Source organism: Sceloporus occidentalis, unplaced genomic scaffold (genome assembly GCF_023333645.1).
Source record: "Sceloporus occidentalis isolate IW3139 unplaced genomic scaffold, rSceOcc1.0.p SCAF_2, whole genome shotgun sequence".
NCBI lineage: Eukaryota > Metazoa > Chordata > Lepidosauria > Squamata > Phrynosomatidae > Sceloporus > Sceloporus occidentalis.
In genome coordinates, this window is record NW_028316982.1 from 48,233,785 (window position 1) to 48,253,358 (window position 19,574).

Below are 19,574 nucleotides of genomic sequence, written 5' to 3' on the forward strand. Positions count from 1 at the left end.
AAAATAATATAAATTATTTCTATGTACTGTCATATGTCATTTTGTATGTTTATATTATATTATTAAGTTTAATATACAGTTGTGAAGTTACATCCTGATAACTAGAGAGAGCAGTCACCATTCAACTCCAAGCAGTCTTGGAGGAAACTGCTTATCTAGGTCCATTTCAAACCAGATGTAGGACAGAATACGGAGTTGATACTGCCATGGTTGCCTTAGTTTATGACCTCTGTCTGGGCATCAACAGGGGAAATATGACCCTGTTGGTGCTTTTGGACCTCTCAGCGGCCTTTGATACCATCAACCATGGTATCCTTCTGGAATGCTTAGGAGAGTTGGGAATTGGGGACACTGCATTACAGTGGTTCTGTTCCTATCTCTCAGGCAGATTCCAGATGGTGATGCTGGGAGACAATTGCTCTTCTAAAAGACAGCTAAAATCTGGCATCCTTCAGGGCAGTTTCCTATGCTATCTAACATTTACATGAAGCCACTGAGTGAGATCATCCAGAGATACGGGACGGGGTTTTAGTACACTGATGACACCCAGATATGTTTCTCTATGTCTCAAACTGTTGCAGTGACTAAGGATGACTTCTCTCCTCTGAATGCCTGTCTTAAGGCAGTAATGGACTGGATGAGGGAAAACAGACTCAAACTGGATCCAGATAAAATGGAGGTACTTGCTATAGGGACCCCTAATCTGGGAATGGAGATATGTCAACCAATTCTGGATGGGGTCACACTTCCCATGAAGGACTGTGTTTGCAGCTTGAGGGTGCTCCTGACTTGTCTCTCCAGCTGACAGCACAGATAGGCATGATGGTCAGGAGTACCTATAATCAGCTTCGGCTAATATGCCAGCTGCGACCCTTTCTGGAGCTAGGCAACCTAGAAACAGTAGTACATGCTCTGGTAACCTCTTGCCTTGACTTATGCAACGTGGTCTACATGAGGCTACAGTTGTGCCAAGTTTGGAAATTTCAATTGGTGCAAAACATGGCAGCCAGGTTGGTCGCAGGGACATTTAGAACCGACCATATAACACCTGTCCTAAAATCTCTCCATTGGCTGCCAATTAGTTTCCGGGCACAGTAGAAGGTGTTGGTTATATATAACCTTTAAAGCCCTACATGGCCTGGGTCCGGACTACTTGCCTTCCTTCACATAATCTACCCTGCACACTTAGGTCCTCTGGGAAAAATTTGCTGCATCCTAAGAAGACCAGATTGGCTGCGGTCACCCAGAGGGCCTTTTCTTCTGCTACTCCTAGGTTATGGAATGACCTGCTGGAGGAGATCCATCACATTACCACTCTTGAAGCCTTTAAAAAGGCTGCTAAGACAGATCTCTTCCGGCAAGCCTTTCCAGATTAGCCTCGCCTCCACTGATATTGATAGCCTCCATGTACCCCAAGAAAGACAAACGTCTCACCTCTAATTACCTCTAATTTTAGCTAATTTTATTTTTTTAATAAAATAATAATAATAAAATTTTTATTTATATGCCGCCCTTCCTACGATCAGGGCGGCTTACAACAATATAAAATGTACAAAAATACATAGTTACATGGTTAAAAACAAACAACCAACAAAAACCCCATAGCCCAACCTCTTGGCCACGGAAGAGGAGGGAGGCCCACAGGATATTTATTCGGGGAATGCCTGTTGGAATAGGAAGGTTTTAAGATCCTTCCTAAATTGGGCCAGGGTAGTGGACGAGCGGAGCTCTGTGGGCAGCGCATTCCAAAGGGCTGGGGCAGCTATGGAGAACGTCCTCCGAGTAGTGGAGGCCAACCTAGCCCCAGGCACCTTCAGCAGCTGCTGCCCAGACGTTCTGAGGGTGCGAGGCGGAATGTACGGGGAGAGGCGGTCCTTTAGGTATCCTGGGCCCAAGCCATTTAGGGCTTTATAGGTAATTACCAACACCTTATATTGGGCTCGGAAGCGAATGGGCAGCCAATGGAGCTCTTTTAGAACCGGTGTTATATGGCTGGTCCTGGGAGCACCAGTGACCAGCTGGGCTGCCATGTTCTGCACCATTTGCAGCTTCCGAGTTTGGTATAAGGGTTGCCCCATGTAGAGTACGTTGCAGAAATCCAATCTCGAAGTTACCAGAGCGTGTACAACCGTTTCAAGGTCCCTCTGGGCCAGGTATGTGCGCAGCTGGCGAATAAGCCGAAGCTGATAACAGGTGCTCTTGACCGTCGCATTCACCTGAGCAGTCAGGTGAAGCGACGAGTCCAGAAGCACCCCCAGACTGCGCACGGAGTCCTTCACAGGGAGCGTGACCCCGTTCAGGACAGGTGGAACCACCGCCATTCCCGGGCCAGGAGAACCTATCACTAGTACCTCCGTTTTCTCTGGATTCAGCTTGAGTCGGTTTTCCCTCATCCAGCCCATTACTGACTCTAGACAGGCCACGAGAGGAGAGACGCCATCCCCAGTCACTGCATCAGTCGGAGACATAGAGAAAATGATTTGGGTGTCATCAGCGTACTGATAACCCCGCGCCCCATGTCTCCGGATGATCTCTCCCAGCGGTTTCATGTAAATGTTAAATAGCATGGGAGACAGAATGGCTCATTGAGGGACCCCCGTTTTAAGGGGCCTCTCGTCGGAACACACGTCTCCCAGCTGCACCATCTGGGACCTCCCGGAGAGGTAGGAGCGGAACCACTGGAGTGCAGTGCCCCCGATTCCCACCTCTACCAGGCGTCCCAGAAGGATACCATGGTCTATGGTATCGAAATCCGCTGAGATGTCCAAGAGCACCAGCAGGGACACGCTTCCCCTGTCGATGCCCAGACGGAGATCATCGAACAAGGCGACCATGGCCGTCTCAACCCCGTAACCCGCCCGGAAGCCAGTTTGAAATGGGTCCAGATAATCCGTTTCATCCAAGACCGCCTGAAGCTGGACAGCAACCGCCCTCTCGATCACCTTTCCCAAAAATGGTAGCAGCGAAACAGGCCGATAATTATTATGTACCAGGGGGTCGAGGGAGGGCTTTTTTAGGATCGGTTTTACAATGGACAATTTAAGATCCGATGGAAATAGCCCATCCCTCAAAGATGAATTAATTATCCGGCGTAACAGTGATGTTACCACCGGTCCCCCCTGGGCCGCTAACCACGAGGGACAGGGATCAAGAGAGCAGGTTGTTTTCCGAACACTTCCTAGGATCTTGTCCACATCCTCAGTACTCACCAACTCAAACTGATCCAGTTTAACATAGTCCACGGAGGCTCTGGACACTTCTACCCTAGGTTCTGCATTAATGTCGGCGTCCAGACTTTCGCTTATACGAGAAGTTTTATCCGCAAAAAAGTCTTTAAACAAGTCACAGCAGGCCTTAGAAGGTTCAAGGATCTGGTTCAGGGCGGGAGGGAGCTGAGTTAGCTCCCTAACCACCCTGAACAACTCTGCTGGACGCGACTCAGCGGACGCAATACGGGCACCATAGAACGAGTTCTTTGTTGCTTGTATTGCCTCTCCATAGTCCTCTAACAGTTGGTCTAGGAGAGTCTTATCATCTAAGCGAAGGTGTTTCCGCCAACGGTACTCTAGCCGTCGCAGAGCTCGCTTCCTTGCCCGGAGATCTTCTGTATACCAGGGCTTGCGTTTGGAAGCGGGCCTGAGAGGGCGCTTGGGAGCGATCCTGTGTATAGCCCTAGAAAGACCGGTATTCCAAATACCGGTGAGGGCATCAACAGAGTCGCCGTCATTTCCAACCGTGAGCCCCTCTAAGGCTTCTTGGAACCTCTCAGGTTCCATCAGCCTTCGAGGGTGGACCATCCTAACAGGTCCACCACCCCCGGGGGGGATCTGGGTAGAGGCCTTGAGTTTCACCTCTACCAGGAAATGATCCGTCCATGACAGGGGGGAAACATTGACTATTTCCGCCCACGGATTCTCCGCCTCCGAACAGAAGACCAAATCGAGAGTATTACCCGCACAATGCGTAGGACCCTGTATCAGCTGGGACAGGCCCATGGCTGCCATGGTTTCCATGAATTCCCGAGCCGCACCAGATGGAACATGGCTGGCCGTGAGGGAGATGTTGAAGTCACCCAGGACAAGGAGCCTGGGTGTCTCCAGCATCAGCTCAACGACCAGCTGTGTCAGCTCGTTAAGGGAGTCCGCTAATGCACGGGGTGGCCGATACACTAACAGAATCCCTAGACTGTCCCTAGCTTTTAGGGTCAGGTAAATACACTCGATATAGGAGGTCTGTCGGATGTGGTTCCTGGAGAGGGACACGGTGTTCCTATGTACCAAGGCCACTCCCCCCCCGCCCACCTAACCTGCGCTGGTCCTTCACCGAGTACCCAGCAGGCAGGGCCTGAGCCCACACAGCATCCCCTTCAGGCCCCAGCCAGGTCTCGGTAATGCAAGCCAGGTCACACTTAGAGTCCTCCAACAGATCCTGGAGGATGTGGGTCTTGTTGTTAAGAGACCTGGCATTGCACAGGAGCAGCGACAGGGTTTGTGGCACGGTTGGAGAGACCCTCAGGTCCTTCAGGTTGGGAGGGGGACAGGAAAGCGAGATAGATATGATGCATCTATCACGCCTTCCTCTGGAACGCAAGTCCCTTCTCCCACCACCATACCTCCCCCTGCCCCACACAACCTCAATTGGAGCTCCGCCCACCAAGATGTTACCCCCGGCCCAGGCATCCCCCACATCCCTATCCTCCCCCCGCCCCTCTATGGCTACTAAAGGAGCAGAGGTTAGCCACTACAGGCATCCTCTGCTCCCAGGGCCAAACCAAGCCTCCCACCCGATAAAAGCTGCGCAACTGCACAGGTGCGCAGCAGCGGTGCTCCTTAGTCCGTGGGCGGCGCTCCCGGGGCGGTGCGCAGATGCGCACCTCCGACACCCTGGGAGGAGGCCGCCCGGCAAAGGACACAGTCCTGGCAGCGACGGTGGTGGTCCGGCGTGGAGGCAAAGGGGGCGTGCCAGGAAGGGCCCGGTTTCCCAGCTTTATCCCTGCCGCTCTCACCTGGCGGGGCTCCTCCCTGGCTTCCCCCCAGGTGTTCCTTAAAGGGCCCCCCGCACCAAACTGGCCGCCAAACGCCAAAGCCAGAAGTGCCCAGATCAAAAGAGTCCCGCTGGGGTGCTCCTTAGTCCGTGGGCGGCGCTCCCGGGGCGGTGCGCAGATGCGCACCTCCGACACCCCGGGAGGAGGCCGCCCGGCAAAGGACGCAGTCCTGGCAGCGACGGTGGTGGTCCGGCGTGGAGGCAAAGGGGGCGTGCCAGGAAGGGCCCGGTTTCCCGGCTTTATCCCCGCCGCTCTCACCTGGCGGGGCTCCTCCCTGGCTTCCCCCCAGGTGTTCCTTAAGGGCCCCACGCACCAAACTGGCCGCCAAACGCCAAAGCCAGAAGTGCCCAGATCAAAAGAGTCCCGCTGGGGTGCTCCTTAGTCCGTGGGCGGCGCTCCCGGGGCGGTGCGCAGATGCGCACCTCCAACAGCCCGGGAGGAGGCCGCCCAGCAAAGGACGCAGTCCTGGCAGCGACGGTGGTGGTCCGGCGTGGAGGCAAAGGGGGCGTTAATTTTCTGTTAATTAGTATTTTATATTTTGTTTATTTTATACAGTTATTATTTTTAGTTTGTTACTTTTTATGATTGGAAGGGGTTTGTGGTAGGGGATTAATTAGAATTGTGGATTTTAATTGTATATTGTATTTTATTGTTATTCTCATTTGTTGTAACCTGCCTTGATCCGCAGGGAGAGGTGGGCTATAAATAAAAAAATAAAATAAAATGTATTATTATTATTATTATTATTATTAACTAACTAATTTTGTTGTATACATTTATAGGTTTATTTTTAACATCATGAGTTATCTATATCTTTTCGTAAAAGCTTATTATCGGATTCATATAATCTTCCCAACTTTTTATTGAGTTATCCTTAATAAAACGGGATAATCTGTCCATTTCCATCGTGTCTAATATTTTCATTAACCACTCATCTATTGATGGTGTTGTTTCCTCCCTCCATCTCCTTGCAAAAACCATTCTTGCAGCCAATATTAAATACAATATACTTTTCAGATGATTTCTTAGTTCTTAGTTCCCAACTGAACTAACTACGAACTAAGAAATTGCTTCTTTCCTATCAAATAAAGTTTCTTTGAACATTACTTACAGCTGAAAAAAATTAAATAGAGATGTCTTGGCAAATACCAACTGTTTTATTGGAGCAGAGTGGTATTGTTAACGACATTACAGTTATCGCAGTGTCAGTCTTTCCATTATAAACCCCTTTTTCAGAATTTTACAGCTCAGTTGTAAAAGGCTGCCTCAAGCTGCAACTTGGCAAGCCAGGCCTCTGTGTCAGAGTGAAACTTTTAAAATTTCATTTTCCCTCCCAGGCTTCCTAAGATTACAAAACCATTTGGTGTTATAAATTATTACAATCTGGTAAAAGTTATCCAGTCTGCTTCAAATGATCTAACCCAGTGCCCTCTGATTTTCCTGACTTGTGGTCACTGTGCTCAAACTCATAGCATTGCTACCCTGCAAATGGAAACCTTGATAAGTGCACCTTTAAATCCCATAGTGTAGCTACTAGCAGGGGACCAGGCAGTCATGGCTCCTCCCATTCAGTTCAACCTCTGTCTTATTGTCTTCTTCTGATACTTTTCTTTAACTCATGAGAGGAGAAACCTAAAGTGATATTTGTGATGTCTAGGGGTGCATCTACACTATAGAAATAATGCAGTTTGACACCACTTTAACTGCCATGGCTCCATACTATAGAATCCTGAGGTTTGTGGTTTTGTGAGACACCAGCAGTCTTTGGCAAAGGCCAAAGGCCTTGCAAAGCTAAAGATCCCAAGATTCCATGGGATGGAGCCACAGCACTTAAAATGGTGTTGAACTGCACCACAAGTACAACACAACTTTAGTTGAACGGTGTTCCTTAGATTACCAGGCTATTTCACTGAATATCTATTATATTCTGTACTGGAGAGACTTACGGGGCGGGAGGGGGGGGAGGCACACTTGCCATAAGACCATGTTTGTAAAAATGCCCAAAGTAATGATGGAAAAGATAGCCATTTGTACAGCTCCTCTGCTACCACCTTTGCTAAAATTTCTATGTGACTTCCTTTCGGTCAAAGCTGGAGCAGGATGTGAAGGCTGTATGGGTCGGTTAAGGGGTCAGTGGAGCATAGTAGTGGTACTTTTTTCAAATCATGTTTGTGAACAGAAGATATAAGGGGCCAGGTAATCCCCAGTTGTGTATTAGACATTGTAGTGAACATCTGTGTTGGAGAACAGTCAGCATTCTCTTTGTGAGTCTCTTTGCTATGAGTCTATCTACAGTATACTGTAAATCTACATTATCTACAGTTACAAAAAATTGAATACACTTTAACTGTCCTGACTCAGGCATGGTTGCCAGGTGAAATAAGGGATAATGCTCCAGTTCCTTTCATTGTTGTGCAGAAGAGGTCAAGTGACACCCACTGAAGTCCACTCTTCTACAACAACAACAACAACAACAACAACAATAAAAATTTATTTGTATTTCCCACCTCTTCCTGTGGATCAAGGCCGGATTACAACCATAAAACAGCAACAACATCTAAAATCCATACAATAAAACAATAATGTCGCTCAGAAAATACAATTCAGAACAATAAAATAATCATCTAAAATACACAGGTACGACCAGAAGTGGGGGTTTTCCTTAGTTCTTTATAAAAGATTGGTAGGCCCACCAGAAGAGATCTTTTTAAGTCCCTTCTTGAAGACATCTAAGGTGGTGATAAGACGGATCTCTTTCCGACAAGTTGTTCCATAGCTTGGGGGCTATGGCTGTGTACGCTATGTGGGAAGTTGTTGATAACCTGGTCTTTGAATATTCTAATAGATTCTTCTCAGATGTTCTGAGAGTGCAGGGTGGATTATGTAGGGAGAGGCGTTCCCTCAAGTAACTTGGGCCCAAGCCATATAGGACTTTAAAGGGAATGACCACCATAGTTTTTTGTGGGTTTTTCAGGCTATGTGGCCATGTTCTAGAAGATTTTCTTCCTGACGTTTTGCCAGCATCTGTGGCTGGCATCTTCAGATAAAGCTTGCCTGGAAAAAGTGGGTCTATATATACCGTGTGAGCCTGGGAATGCAGGAGTGATTTGCATGTGTATTGTTCTGTGCTGATGGCAGACCTCAGGCTGGGAGGCTAATGCAAAAGAGGATTAGTGTCTGCTGGGAAAACCCCTGACTCTGAGTGGTTTCCCATTTGCATTTGCTGGGTCCTTATTTTGCTATTCAAGACTGGTAGCCAAATTTTGTTCACTTTAAAGGTTTCTTCTTTCCAGTTGAAATTATCCAGATGGATTTCAATGGCTTCCCTGTGCATCCTGACATGGTAGTGGTTGACATGGTCCAGAATTTCAGTGTTTTCAAACAGTATTTTATGCCCAGGATGGTTTGTGGCATGTTCTGCTACTCCTGATTTTTCTGGCTGGCCCAGTCTGCAATGTCTCTCATGTTCCTTGATGACCAACACTTTGTATTGCACCCAAAAGCTAATTGGCAACCAGTGAAGAGATTTTAGCACTGGTGTTATATAGCTGAAGCTGGTACCAAGCACTCTTGGCCATCGCATCCACTTGAGATGATAACTGTAGAGTTAATGGTACAAGAGCCCTATCCCTTATTTTATCTGGCAGTCCAGGCTGCTTGTATGAATCTTGGGATTTGTAGTTTGATGAAACACCTAGAATTGTCCTCTAGAAGGCTCCAGTGTACTCCGATTGTACAATACAGCTGTCTAGGAGAGAGCTCTAAATATCTCAGCATACTATTCCACAATGTCATTCGATGAGCCATGACAATTAAAGTGGCATCAAACCTGTACAGAGTAGACACACTTTAAGAGAAACTTGAATACTTTATTGTATATCCTAGTATACACAGCAACAACCCATGTTCTTGGGTTGTTGCTGATGTTCAACAGAAACTGCTTTTTGATGATAGTTTGTTATTTTGTACAAAGCTAAATACTTTTCATCCCATTTGTCCAGGTAATTACAATTAAACTGAAATGACTGAAGTGTTGACAAGATGGTTTCATTAGTGTTGTATAGACACCTGGCTGAAATCTATTTCACATGTTATTTTTCAGTTCATCTGTGCTAGTCAAAATGAGTATAATCTCGGAATTCAGAAATTCAAATTATAAAACCCATTAATCATGATATTTGTTGGGCAACCTTTGACTTCAAGACTCTTTCATTCCAGCCCCATACTTCTCTACCCCACAGTGTTGTTCTTTGAGGATAAAGAGCAGAAGAAGCAAGCCACATAGCTTTCTTGAGTTCACTGCAGGAAAGGTGGAAAAGGTAGCCCTAAGCCCTAAATGGAAATACCAGGTTTGAAACTGGCAGCTTTTCTACTGATGGCATGTTACTCAATGCAGAGCTATGACCCCTTTCTCTGGTTTAATACTGGGATCTATTGGTATGTACCCAGTCTTCATCTTGTAAGGAAGAGCATAGAATTTTAGCCCCTTAGGATTATTGTATGGACTTGAATCTGTTAGGGATGGACAGAATATTTCTTATTGTCTCTTCTCAGGTGAAAAAATGGGTTGCCCAACAATTGGGAAACCCCATTGGAAAAGATAACAGATGAATGAGATTCTTGTACAATTTCCCCCCAGTTTTTAAACATCCTGAACCATTGTGGATGGATTATTCTGTGTAAAAAAACTGACTGTACACACAAACCCCATTTTCTGTGTGAAAAACATTGCTTCCTGTGCAGGACATGTTTTGAACAAATAACCACATGGTTTTTTCCCCCTACAGAATAATTCCTGCACAAAATTCAGGACTCTCAAATATGGGGAGAACATGGTGGAAGAATATTCATTTCTCTTACAGAGGGGAGAAAGCTACCACAATGATGTGACCTTGCATGCCAGGATGAAAAATAGTCAAGGGCAACACTACTACTACCATTAAAAAAAAACCTGTCAGAATTAGCTGGTTTCTACCATTCCTCAAGTGCTGTAATCTTTACAGTAGAAATGAAATGTCCAATAAGTTTGTAAACTACCTGAGCTATAATCTATAGTCATATAATTTTATAATCCATGTTGCTGAGTGGTGTTAACAAAGAGCTGACCTCTCTTCACCTTTTAATGTCTCTGTTTCTGCAGCTGCCTTTGAGTCCTTGCTTCACTTTGCGGAGAACCACACAACTTCTCTGTTTGAGACTGTCTACAGATCTATGTCGAAGGAAGCAGCAGAGCCAGTCAAGGAGCTCTTTACGGACATCTCTCTCTACCTCTTGGGTGCTCAAACCAGAGTGGAAAGAGCTTTTTTCCGGTTCTTTGACAGCCTCTTCCCTTTGGTTTACAGCCGCCTAATAAACCCAGGAATTACAGATTTGTCAGAGGAGTACACAGAATGCCTGCGTCTAACACGACAAGATGTAAATCCATTCGGACGATATTCTAAAGAAGTGGTTACAGAGTTAGCTAAGTCTCTCAGGGCAAGCAGAGTATTCAACCAAGCCCTTGGGATGGGCACTGAAGTGCTGAATGCAACTGAGCATGTGACTTTGACAAAGGAGTGTACCCGGGCACTAGTGAAGATGCAGTATTGCCCTCATTGCCAGGGCCTGACACTAATAAGGCCTTGCGAAGGGTATTGTCTAAATGTAATGAGGGGCTGTTTTGCCAGTGTATCTGAATTAGATGCTCCATGGAGGGAATACATTTATACCCTGGAATATCTCACCAATGAAATGGCTGGAACTCATGATCTGGAACTGACACTTTTGGGTATCCGCTATTCAATCAATGAGGCCATTTTGCATGCACAACTGAATGGGCCACAGCTATCTGCAACTGTAAGTATTATGTACCTCAATTGTCTGCAAATCCCTGTTAGCACTTTTTAACACTGGTGAATATATACTGATTCTCATTGTTGTTTATTGCTTTTGAGAACAACCTCAGTTGTTGACAGGGCCTTCTTCTTTGTCCTGCACATCTGACAATATCAGGCCATTAGTAGAAAGTTCACTAAAATAGCCTCTTTTAAAAGGAAACAAGGAGGCTCCTTAGGGAATACTACATCAGAATATTAGTAACTATGATGGTCTCACAGAAGAAAAAATGCAGAAGAAATACGATAATTAGAAAAGGGCACTATTAATTGAGGAGTTAAGGTCATGCTTATTAACTAAAAAAACTATAAAACAACACTCACACGCATACATACATGCACACTAGAAGTGTATAGTCTTGAAATTAACAATTACAGATACTGATGCACACACGCGCATGTGCGCACACACACACACACATTATACATTTTGTGCTACCTCCCAGGCACAGCTGTGCTGGGAGCAGTGGCCATTTTTCACCTTTCCATGCATCCCTAGTGGGCTATAAAGGGCCAAAACCTGAACTGACATGACATTATACATTACAAGCATGCTTTGCTATATGTAACCTCCCGTAGCAAAGGTTCTTTTTACAAAGAAGAATTCTGGAACCTGCTTCTCCATCCATATTCTCCCCAAAACCAGAATAGCCAGGGAAGCCCAATAGTGTGCAGGCAGGTGTCCTGGATTCTGTATTACCACTGCCTCCACAAGTCAGCACTTCATTAGTCAGGTGACTCAGGTAGGATACAGACCACCCCTTTGGGGAGGCCTGCACCCGCCCATTTCCCTGACGGATGGGGGCCTCAGCTGCCACAGCAGCAGCCCCAAAGGCCCTGATCTGCCGCTTTTCCTGGCCTCGGGGAAGTGACAAAATGCCACTTCCCCATGGCCTGGAAAGGGGTGTCCTTGGGGCTTCATGCCCCAAGGACACCCTGACAACGGCGGGGAAAGGGAGAAAGGGGCCGCTTGGCCCCTTTTTCTCTGTATCGCTGGCATAGTCATTTAAAGGCCGCGCCAGTGACATGCACGGCAGAAGCAGCGTACAAAACAGAGTTCCTTCTGGCGCTGCTGAAAGGGCACCACAAGTGCCGCAGCGGTGCCAGGACATCACGTCTGCGCTGTGTTGTTTGGCTGCGGTGCGGCCGTGGCGTCGTAATGACGGCGCCCATGTAGAAAGGGCACCGCCATTACCACGCCACGGCTACATACTAGGGTTGCAGTGCGTCTTGAAACGATGCCCCGAGGCAACCCTAGTACGTATTCAGGATAGCACTTTGCACCGGTCTGGATACCGCCTCAGCCTCCTTTTCCCAGCTTAAGAGGCATCCTCTCCTACATCAATGAGCTTTAATTTCCCTACCCTTCACAACATTCCAAATTTGTGGCCAGAACTCCTCAGAGTGAAATGGTGGTCTTGCCAGTAGCTCCCTCTAGGAAGCCAGAAGCAAGCAGGGGATGGACTGCAACTGTTTTTCATGTAGCCAAGACACAGAGTCAGGAGATGTGATTGTGTATGGAGGCAAGCCAGAGAGATTTAATTTCTTGGGAACCCCTTCCCACTTGCAAAGGCATAGCTTCCCAGCCACAAGCCTTATTTATTCACCCATCTTTTGTGTTGTAGGAGCCTATCCATATTCTCTTCATGTTATTTCTGCCTCTTGTACCAAAGTTTGTTTTAAAGAAGTAATACCCAAGATAATGTGTACTTTGTTTACTAAGGTATACCTGTACTTCTGGTTTCATTTTCAGATGGGCCATTTTGGGATGTGCAGGGACTTGTAAGGATGTTCTGGGGAGCACAAAAACAGAGGCCACAGGAGAGGACAGAGAGGCACTTTCACCCCTCCTGCTCCTCCATGACCAGGCCTCTTCCCTAGGAAGAAAGCCCTAGTGGGACCTAAAGGTCATACTTCCCCCACTCTGCTCTAAGGGTTTCTTGACTTATTAGTTTTAAAGGCTATCTTAGTTCAAATGTGCTGCTATGGTGGTGAATGACAAATACAATGATCAAAATGGCTTCTCCTTCTGACAGTTAGTGGCAGGGATTTGTTTTTAATGTAAAAAGAGGAAGAAAACAAATGGGACAATTATAGCTGTAGTTGTCATGCCTGTATATATATATATATATGTCTGTGTGTGAGAGAAAGAGACATTGTGTGTGTGATAAATGACATTTTTGTTATTCAGGAGTATTTGTTGGCTGATTCTGGCAAAAACTCTTAACTTTTTATTCCCACTCTCCAATTGTGTGTGTTTTTTTTTGTTTTTTTTTTAAAAAGACATATTGGATCAAAAAAATGTCCCAGGGGACATATGTACATCTATTGTTGTAGATCGCAGCATGATTTTTGGCCATTTTTGTGATGACATGTAACATTATGGAAGCTGCAGTGTTTGCATTCTGGAAGGTTTCAGTGGCATCACTAACTATGGTTTGACTTGGTGTGGAGGGCTGCCAGAGGGGCTGGGGGTGGTCTGCCCTAGCCAGTCCCACTAACTTGCTCACCTCCTCCTCTCTCTAGTCTCCCATTCACTTGCCACCTGGCCAGACCCTGCAGTAGTTGCCAGGTGGACTCTCTTGTCTCCCCAGCTGCTGTCTTGCCCCTCACCTGCCCTGCCCAGAGAGGCTGGGCACGTGAAGCCATCGGAGAGGACAGAGAGGCACCCCTTCTGCTCTTCCATCACCAGGCCATTTCTCTAGGAAGAAAGCCTGGTGACAGATCAACCCAGAAGGGTATGCATTTCTAGCTTTCCCATTCACCCACCAGCCTAGGACTGCCCAGGAAGGCCAGACAGGTGAGGCAGTGGGAGGGGATGGAAAGAGTGTGTGCTGCCCCTCCTCCTCTGCTACCTTGGCTTCCTCCTTGCAGAGAGAACTAGAGCAGCAGAGCAGGGTGGGTTCTAGGTGTGCACACATACACACATTGAAGGGGAGAGGGCCCCAACATGTGTTACCCCTTCTCTGAGGTGTCACCCAGTGTGGTCTACATCCCATGTGCACACACAACGTGATGCCACTAGATGATTTCAAGATGGGTGGTGGGAAGGCAAAAGGCAAGGACAATTATTTCCTCCTTGTCTCCCCACTTTTCTCCTTTTTAAAGAAAACAGAGTTACAGCATTTCAGTCCATCACTGAAATAGCATCTTTGCATTGAAATGCTATTTCATTATTTCACTGATGCACTGTGACTTTAACAAAATGATAATAAATCAATAAACCCCCATGAGAACATATCATAACCTCAGCAAACCACTGCCCCAGTTTTGTTTTTTAAAAAAACACCCTCCCTATTGCTATGTCCAACAAAAAACAACTTCTCAAAAATAACATAAAGGAGCCTGCTGACAACTGAATGTGACAATGACAATTGTCAATACCCTGGAGAAGTAAAGGAGATATACTGTGAGAGCTTATATTTCTTTAGAACAATCTGGAAGAGGCCACTGTAAGCTAGTTGTATTTCCTCGATATCTTTAAAAATGCACCTTCCTTAGATTATTAACAACATTCAAATTTATACTGTATAAATGTAGTCAATCTTTTATTTGCTTTGAAGGCAGAAAATTAGAACCAAAATGTTATGTTGTGAGCCCTAATAGAAACTCATATTTTTCTGCTTGCAATCCTAATAGAAACCCATTAATCACTCCAGTTAGTGAAATATTTGCTTAAAGTAATATCTTAGTTAAATAATAATAATATGCTGAGTAGTGTACCTTCCCTGTGCAGTTACCACTTCAACTATCTTGGCTGCATTCTAGAGAATCCTGGGATTTATAGTCTCATGACTATAATGAGAGAAAGACTATAACATCCCCTCCCCCCCTTATGACAGGAGAAAATTCTAAGTTTCTTTTTCTTTGTTGTTGTTAGCTGCCCTTGAATCGTCCCCATGCTGTGGTGATTCTTTAGATGTGTCAAGTCCAAGCTCTCCTGTACTCCACTGCTCTGCTCAGGTCCTGCAAATCTGTTCAAATACTCATTTGTTTGTCTTTTTGGTAACCTCAGCACTCTTCACCAGCACTACATCTTAGCAAACTACAAAAACTAGGGTACCACTGGATACCATGACAGTTAATCACTGATGTAATTGTGTAGTGCAAAGGCAAACCAAGCGTCTCCTGTGGTATTAGTCAGTCTCCTACTGTTAGAATATCATTCAGGTTCTGGATGTATGCCCTTTTGTGTGGCTAAGACTTTTCAAAATTGCATGGTGTTGTTGTTCTGTGTGAAAAGTGCCTTGGTTGCAGCAGGCCTGCTGTTGTTTCCTTCTGTATTTCTGAGTACAGCATTGGAGAGGCAAAACACTGCAGCCAGAAACAAGAAATAGGATGGAAGAAGAGGCGAAATAAGTATTTTGTATGAAATGCCATGTAGTACTTGAAGGCATTGTGTAGCATGCCAACAGCTGAGCTGCTCAGCTACCTTTAGACTAAAGTGAATTAAGAGGGGGGGGGGGGTCACAAAGACAAACCCTAATGTACTTCACCTCATTGTAGGAACCTTACATTCATTTTATAAACTTTGCGGCCTACAACCTACAAACCCCCAATGTACTTTATCTCATCGTAGGAACCCCACATGCATTTTACAAATTTTGCAAGCTAGCTACTAAGGTTAGAATTTGTTTGGGGATTTGGGCTGATTTGGAGGGAGGATGATGGGGTGGGGGGTAATACACTGACAAACATATTTGGGATGATTTGGATAGGGCATGAATTGGCCTGCTTTTTTTGAAATGTGAATTTCAGTTCTAAATTTCTAAAATTACACCTGTATGTATGAACCGGCCTATGCACATTGTGTCTGCTCTTCTGGTGGTACATATCCTCCTTTTGGCAAAACATATGCAGCTGCTGATGAGATGTTTAAAAATGAATTTGGTGTTTTCTTGGCTTAAAACATTTTTATGCCTCTTTTCTTCCAAACAAGGCACAACAATAATTATCTATATTGTTGAGAAAGGGATTGTGAATGAAATATATACATTTGTACAAAGGTTTCAAAAGGTTTTATTTTTCAATTATCAGTTATCAAGATTTCAAATACTATGTTCTGGAGATGTGTCGAAGGAGCCTTAAAGATGAGTACTCTTAAGTGTTAACAGTATTTTTTGTAATATGACAATGTGGCATTGTTCCAATACTTCTTTCCAAAACATGATTTAAAAAAATGTATCCAAAATGTGCTTAAAAAAAACACCCAACAAACTAGAGTTCCAAAGTAAATAATATATGATCACATATATTTCTTTACAATATTTAAAGGTTAAGATAATTGAGATCTAGGCAAGAAATTATAGAAATGATTAATGATATAGCTGGCTATACAGCTGGTGAAGTTCAGCCTTATTATCAAAACAGCTACATAGCTACTAGGCTCAAAAAAGATAGAGATTTTAAAAACTTTTTTTAAAACTCAGTTTGGAAGGATAGTTTATTTGTTGATCTCTGTCTATAGTTTTGAGGTGTGGAAGAGACAGCTTGAGGAAGTACAAAGAAGTGAAGAAGATAATTTAGAGTTGTCTAAAGCTGTAGATGCGGGTATTATGCATTAGATTTGAACATCTTAAATGCATATAGCTGAAAGTACAGCTATATGCAATTAAAGGGGACTGGCCCTACTATTAAGCAGAAGGTCAGGTGTATGCTCTGAAGCTGATTTTGAGTTTAATGAAAGGGCAGCAAATTTTTATTTATTTAATTTATTATTGGTTATTTCTTGCCAGAGAATATATTTGATATTAATACAATTTTATAATTTTGTTTTCTAAATAATATGCCTGGCCAAAGGATTGTGATTTGTGCATCTGGGGTGCAACATGCTACTCTGTCTCAGGCAGTAAAATGTCTTGAGCCTTTTTGTGGTTTGAGGTATATCATTCTTATTCTGCCCAGCTTTCCTCTGAAGAGATCAAGATGGTATGTACAATTCTTCCATACCAATAATATTTGGTTATTGGGTTTTTTCCCTTGTACATGGATAAGTTAATGTATTTCTAGTCTGTGTTACATTTACATGCCTTTTAATTCCATTCCATTCATTTTCTGCATTAATCTTTAATGTTTATGTTTTTTTTAAAAAAATCTCAAAGTAGTGAGTTGGGGGTACTGTTTCCACCAACCCTCCACCATTTCATGAATCTGTGCTTTTCTTCTGAGAATTTTAGTTCTGAAACAACTTGTGCACCTGGTATTATTCAACAGTAAATATGGTACTTTGCCTTCAAATAAAAGACCCCCACTGGTAATTTTCATTTACCCAGAGGCAGCTTACATTAACAGCAGTGTTCATTTTTTAGGAAACGGTTAACATTTTTTAAATTGCTAGGTGAAGGCTATGCATTAACATAAAGAATTTCTTTTTAGCTAATTGAGTACTTGGCAGTGAATAATGGAAAGTTGGCTATTTTTACTTTGTTGAGGAAGAAGGTTAAGTAAAGCATTTACTGTACTTAATAGAAGTCCTCACTGCACTTGCAAGGGGAAAAAAAGGAGGGTTGCTCTAAGTTGGACTACAGTAATAACCTACAGTAATCTACAGGGCTGCCTGAATTGGGATGTGTGAAAGGTTGCCATTAAGATATTAAACCACTCCTGAGCTTTGCATACCATGCCATTTGTTCTATGATATTGGCTTCTACCCAACTACTTCAGCTAATGTGAGTGCTCCAAGATTTGCAGCATCTGCAATCACAGCTATTTTCTTCAGTTTCTTCTGCTGGAATCTAATTGTATGTCATACTGAAAGAAATTCCACATTCTCGATTGTGTCAGATAGGCAGACTTTCTTATTGACCTTTGCATTCAGTTTTTAGACACATTTTGTTCCTCTTCATTGTTGTATTCAGATTTTGAAATTGTTTCTGTCTTCTATTTATTTCCTAATTTTCCATTATGTTGCCATTTCCCCCAAAGATTTGGGAATGGATAATGATTTTGCTGTTGTTATTGATGAGCCTTTGAGTTGACTCTGACTTGTGGCTATAAGGCAATATCACAGGACACTGTCATAGCACTATTATTCCCCTTTAACTACTATGGTTACCTCCCTTGGAATTCTGGGGTTTGCAGTTTAATGAGACCTAAGAGTTCTCTGGCTGTGAATTGTAAATGCCCCTCCCTAATATGCAAATCCCAGGATTCCATAGAAGGCAGCCATACCAGTTAAAGTGGAACAATAGTGCTATAACAGTGTAGTGTGATATTGTCCATAGAGGTTTTTTTTCTTGGCAGTATTTATTCAGAGGAGGTTTACCATTGCCTCTCAGCCTGACAGAGTGTGACTTGCCTAATGGGTTTCCATGGCCAAGGTGAGATTCAAACCCTGATCCTTCAGAGATCTAGGGTTTGATCTAGTCCAACACTCAACCAGTGTACTGTCTTGACTGTCACATGCGTAATAACACTCTTCATTAAAGACACAGAATTAATTCCTTTTATGTGGCTTTTGTGTGATTTGTCTCATGTACGTAGTTTGATAAGTTGCAGTGATCCGGCCAATGTTGGCTTTTCATTTGCATGACTGACTGATTGAAGCACAAGTCAGTATTAACTTTGTATGAACAATGGAAAAAGAATACGAGTAACTACTAATACACATACTCTAGCTCAGTGGTCCCCAAAATGTGCTCTTTAAGGGATTTTGTACTTCAGTTCCCAGAATCCCAGACTCTTGGCCAACATGGCTGAGGCTTCTGGGAGATGAAGTCCACAGTTTGGGGACCACTACTCTAGATGTTTTCCGAAATATTCCAGTTAGCTAGAAGACTATGTAAGCCTGTAGAGAGGGGGTGAGCAAATGTGGTGATCTGGGAGACAGTTTTCTGCCCTGGGGCCTTCTGGGGCCACATGGTTTGCCAAAAATTCCTCAAAAGAGGAAAAACACCTGGAAGTGCCAGGAAGTCCACCCCTGGTTTTAAAGAATATTTAAAACCAGGGGTGGACTTCATCTAGATATTCCATCTCAAGGGTCAATTGCCAATAAGTATCTTTTGTGTAAAAGGTTCGAGGGGGGGGGGGGCTAGGCAATCCATCTCGAGGGTCAACTACAACTTCTGGAGGCTTCTGAGAATCTTTCTTGTTGGGAGATCAGGAAGAGGGCAGTCCTCCAGTATCCCAACCTGCATATAGGCTCAGGGTCGCACTTTGCCCACCTCTAACACAGAGTATGTGATGGGCGATTGTAGGCAGCACCTAGCAGTTTACAGGGCATTACCCAACCTTGTGCATCCCTAGCTGTGTTGGACTGCAATGTCCACCACTCTAGCCAGTATGGTCATAGGGCATGTGGGCTTGGATAATGAACTTTAATTAAACATCCCTGGTGGACAGCAGGTTGAGTGAAAATGTTTTAGAGAGATACAGAAAAGGAGAAGTAATTCATTTTGGAGAAGGAAGATAGGAAATGCAAAGCTAATGGAAAGGATGCAAACCATCAAGCCTGCATTCAGGATATTCCATAGCTTAATCAGTTCAAACAAGATAACTTTGTTTTCATTGCAGAAAACAGATACAGGAAGATGTCCAAGCTAAACTTAAATACTGTGAAAGGATGTGAAGAATGTGAAGAAGGAAGACCCAAGACATGCAGGATTGAAATCTGTACCTTGGATTGTGTCATGTTTTGAGCTAGAACTGCCTGAAGTTCC

The 19,574-nt window shown here is 44.3% G+C and overlaps 1 protein-coding gene across 1 annotated transcript in view; it reads left to right on the top strand.

Annotated features, from left to right (window-relative positions):
* Positions 1-19,574, top strand: part of LOC149318247 (glypican-5-like) — a 514,926-nt gene that overhangs the window by 151,082 nt on the left and 344,270 nt on the right. The window contains exon 3 of the mRNA XM_089508317.1: positions 10,185-10,879. Within this exon, the coding sequence (XP_089364443.1) occupies positions 10,185-10,879 (695 nt within the window). The remainder of the gene's footprint in view (positions 1-10,184; positions 10,880-19,574) is intronic.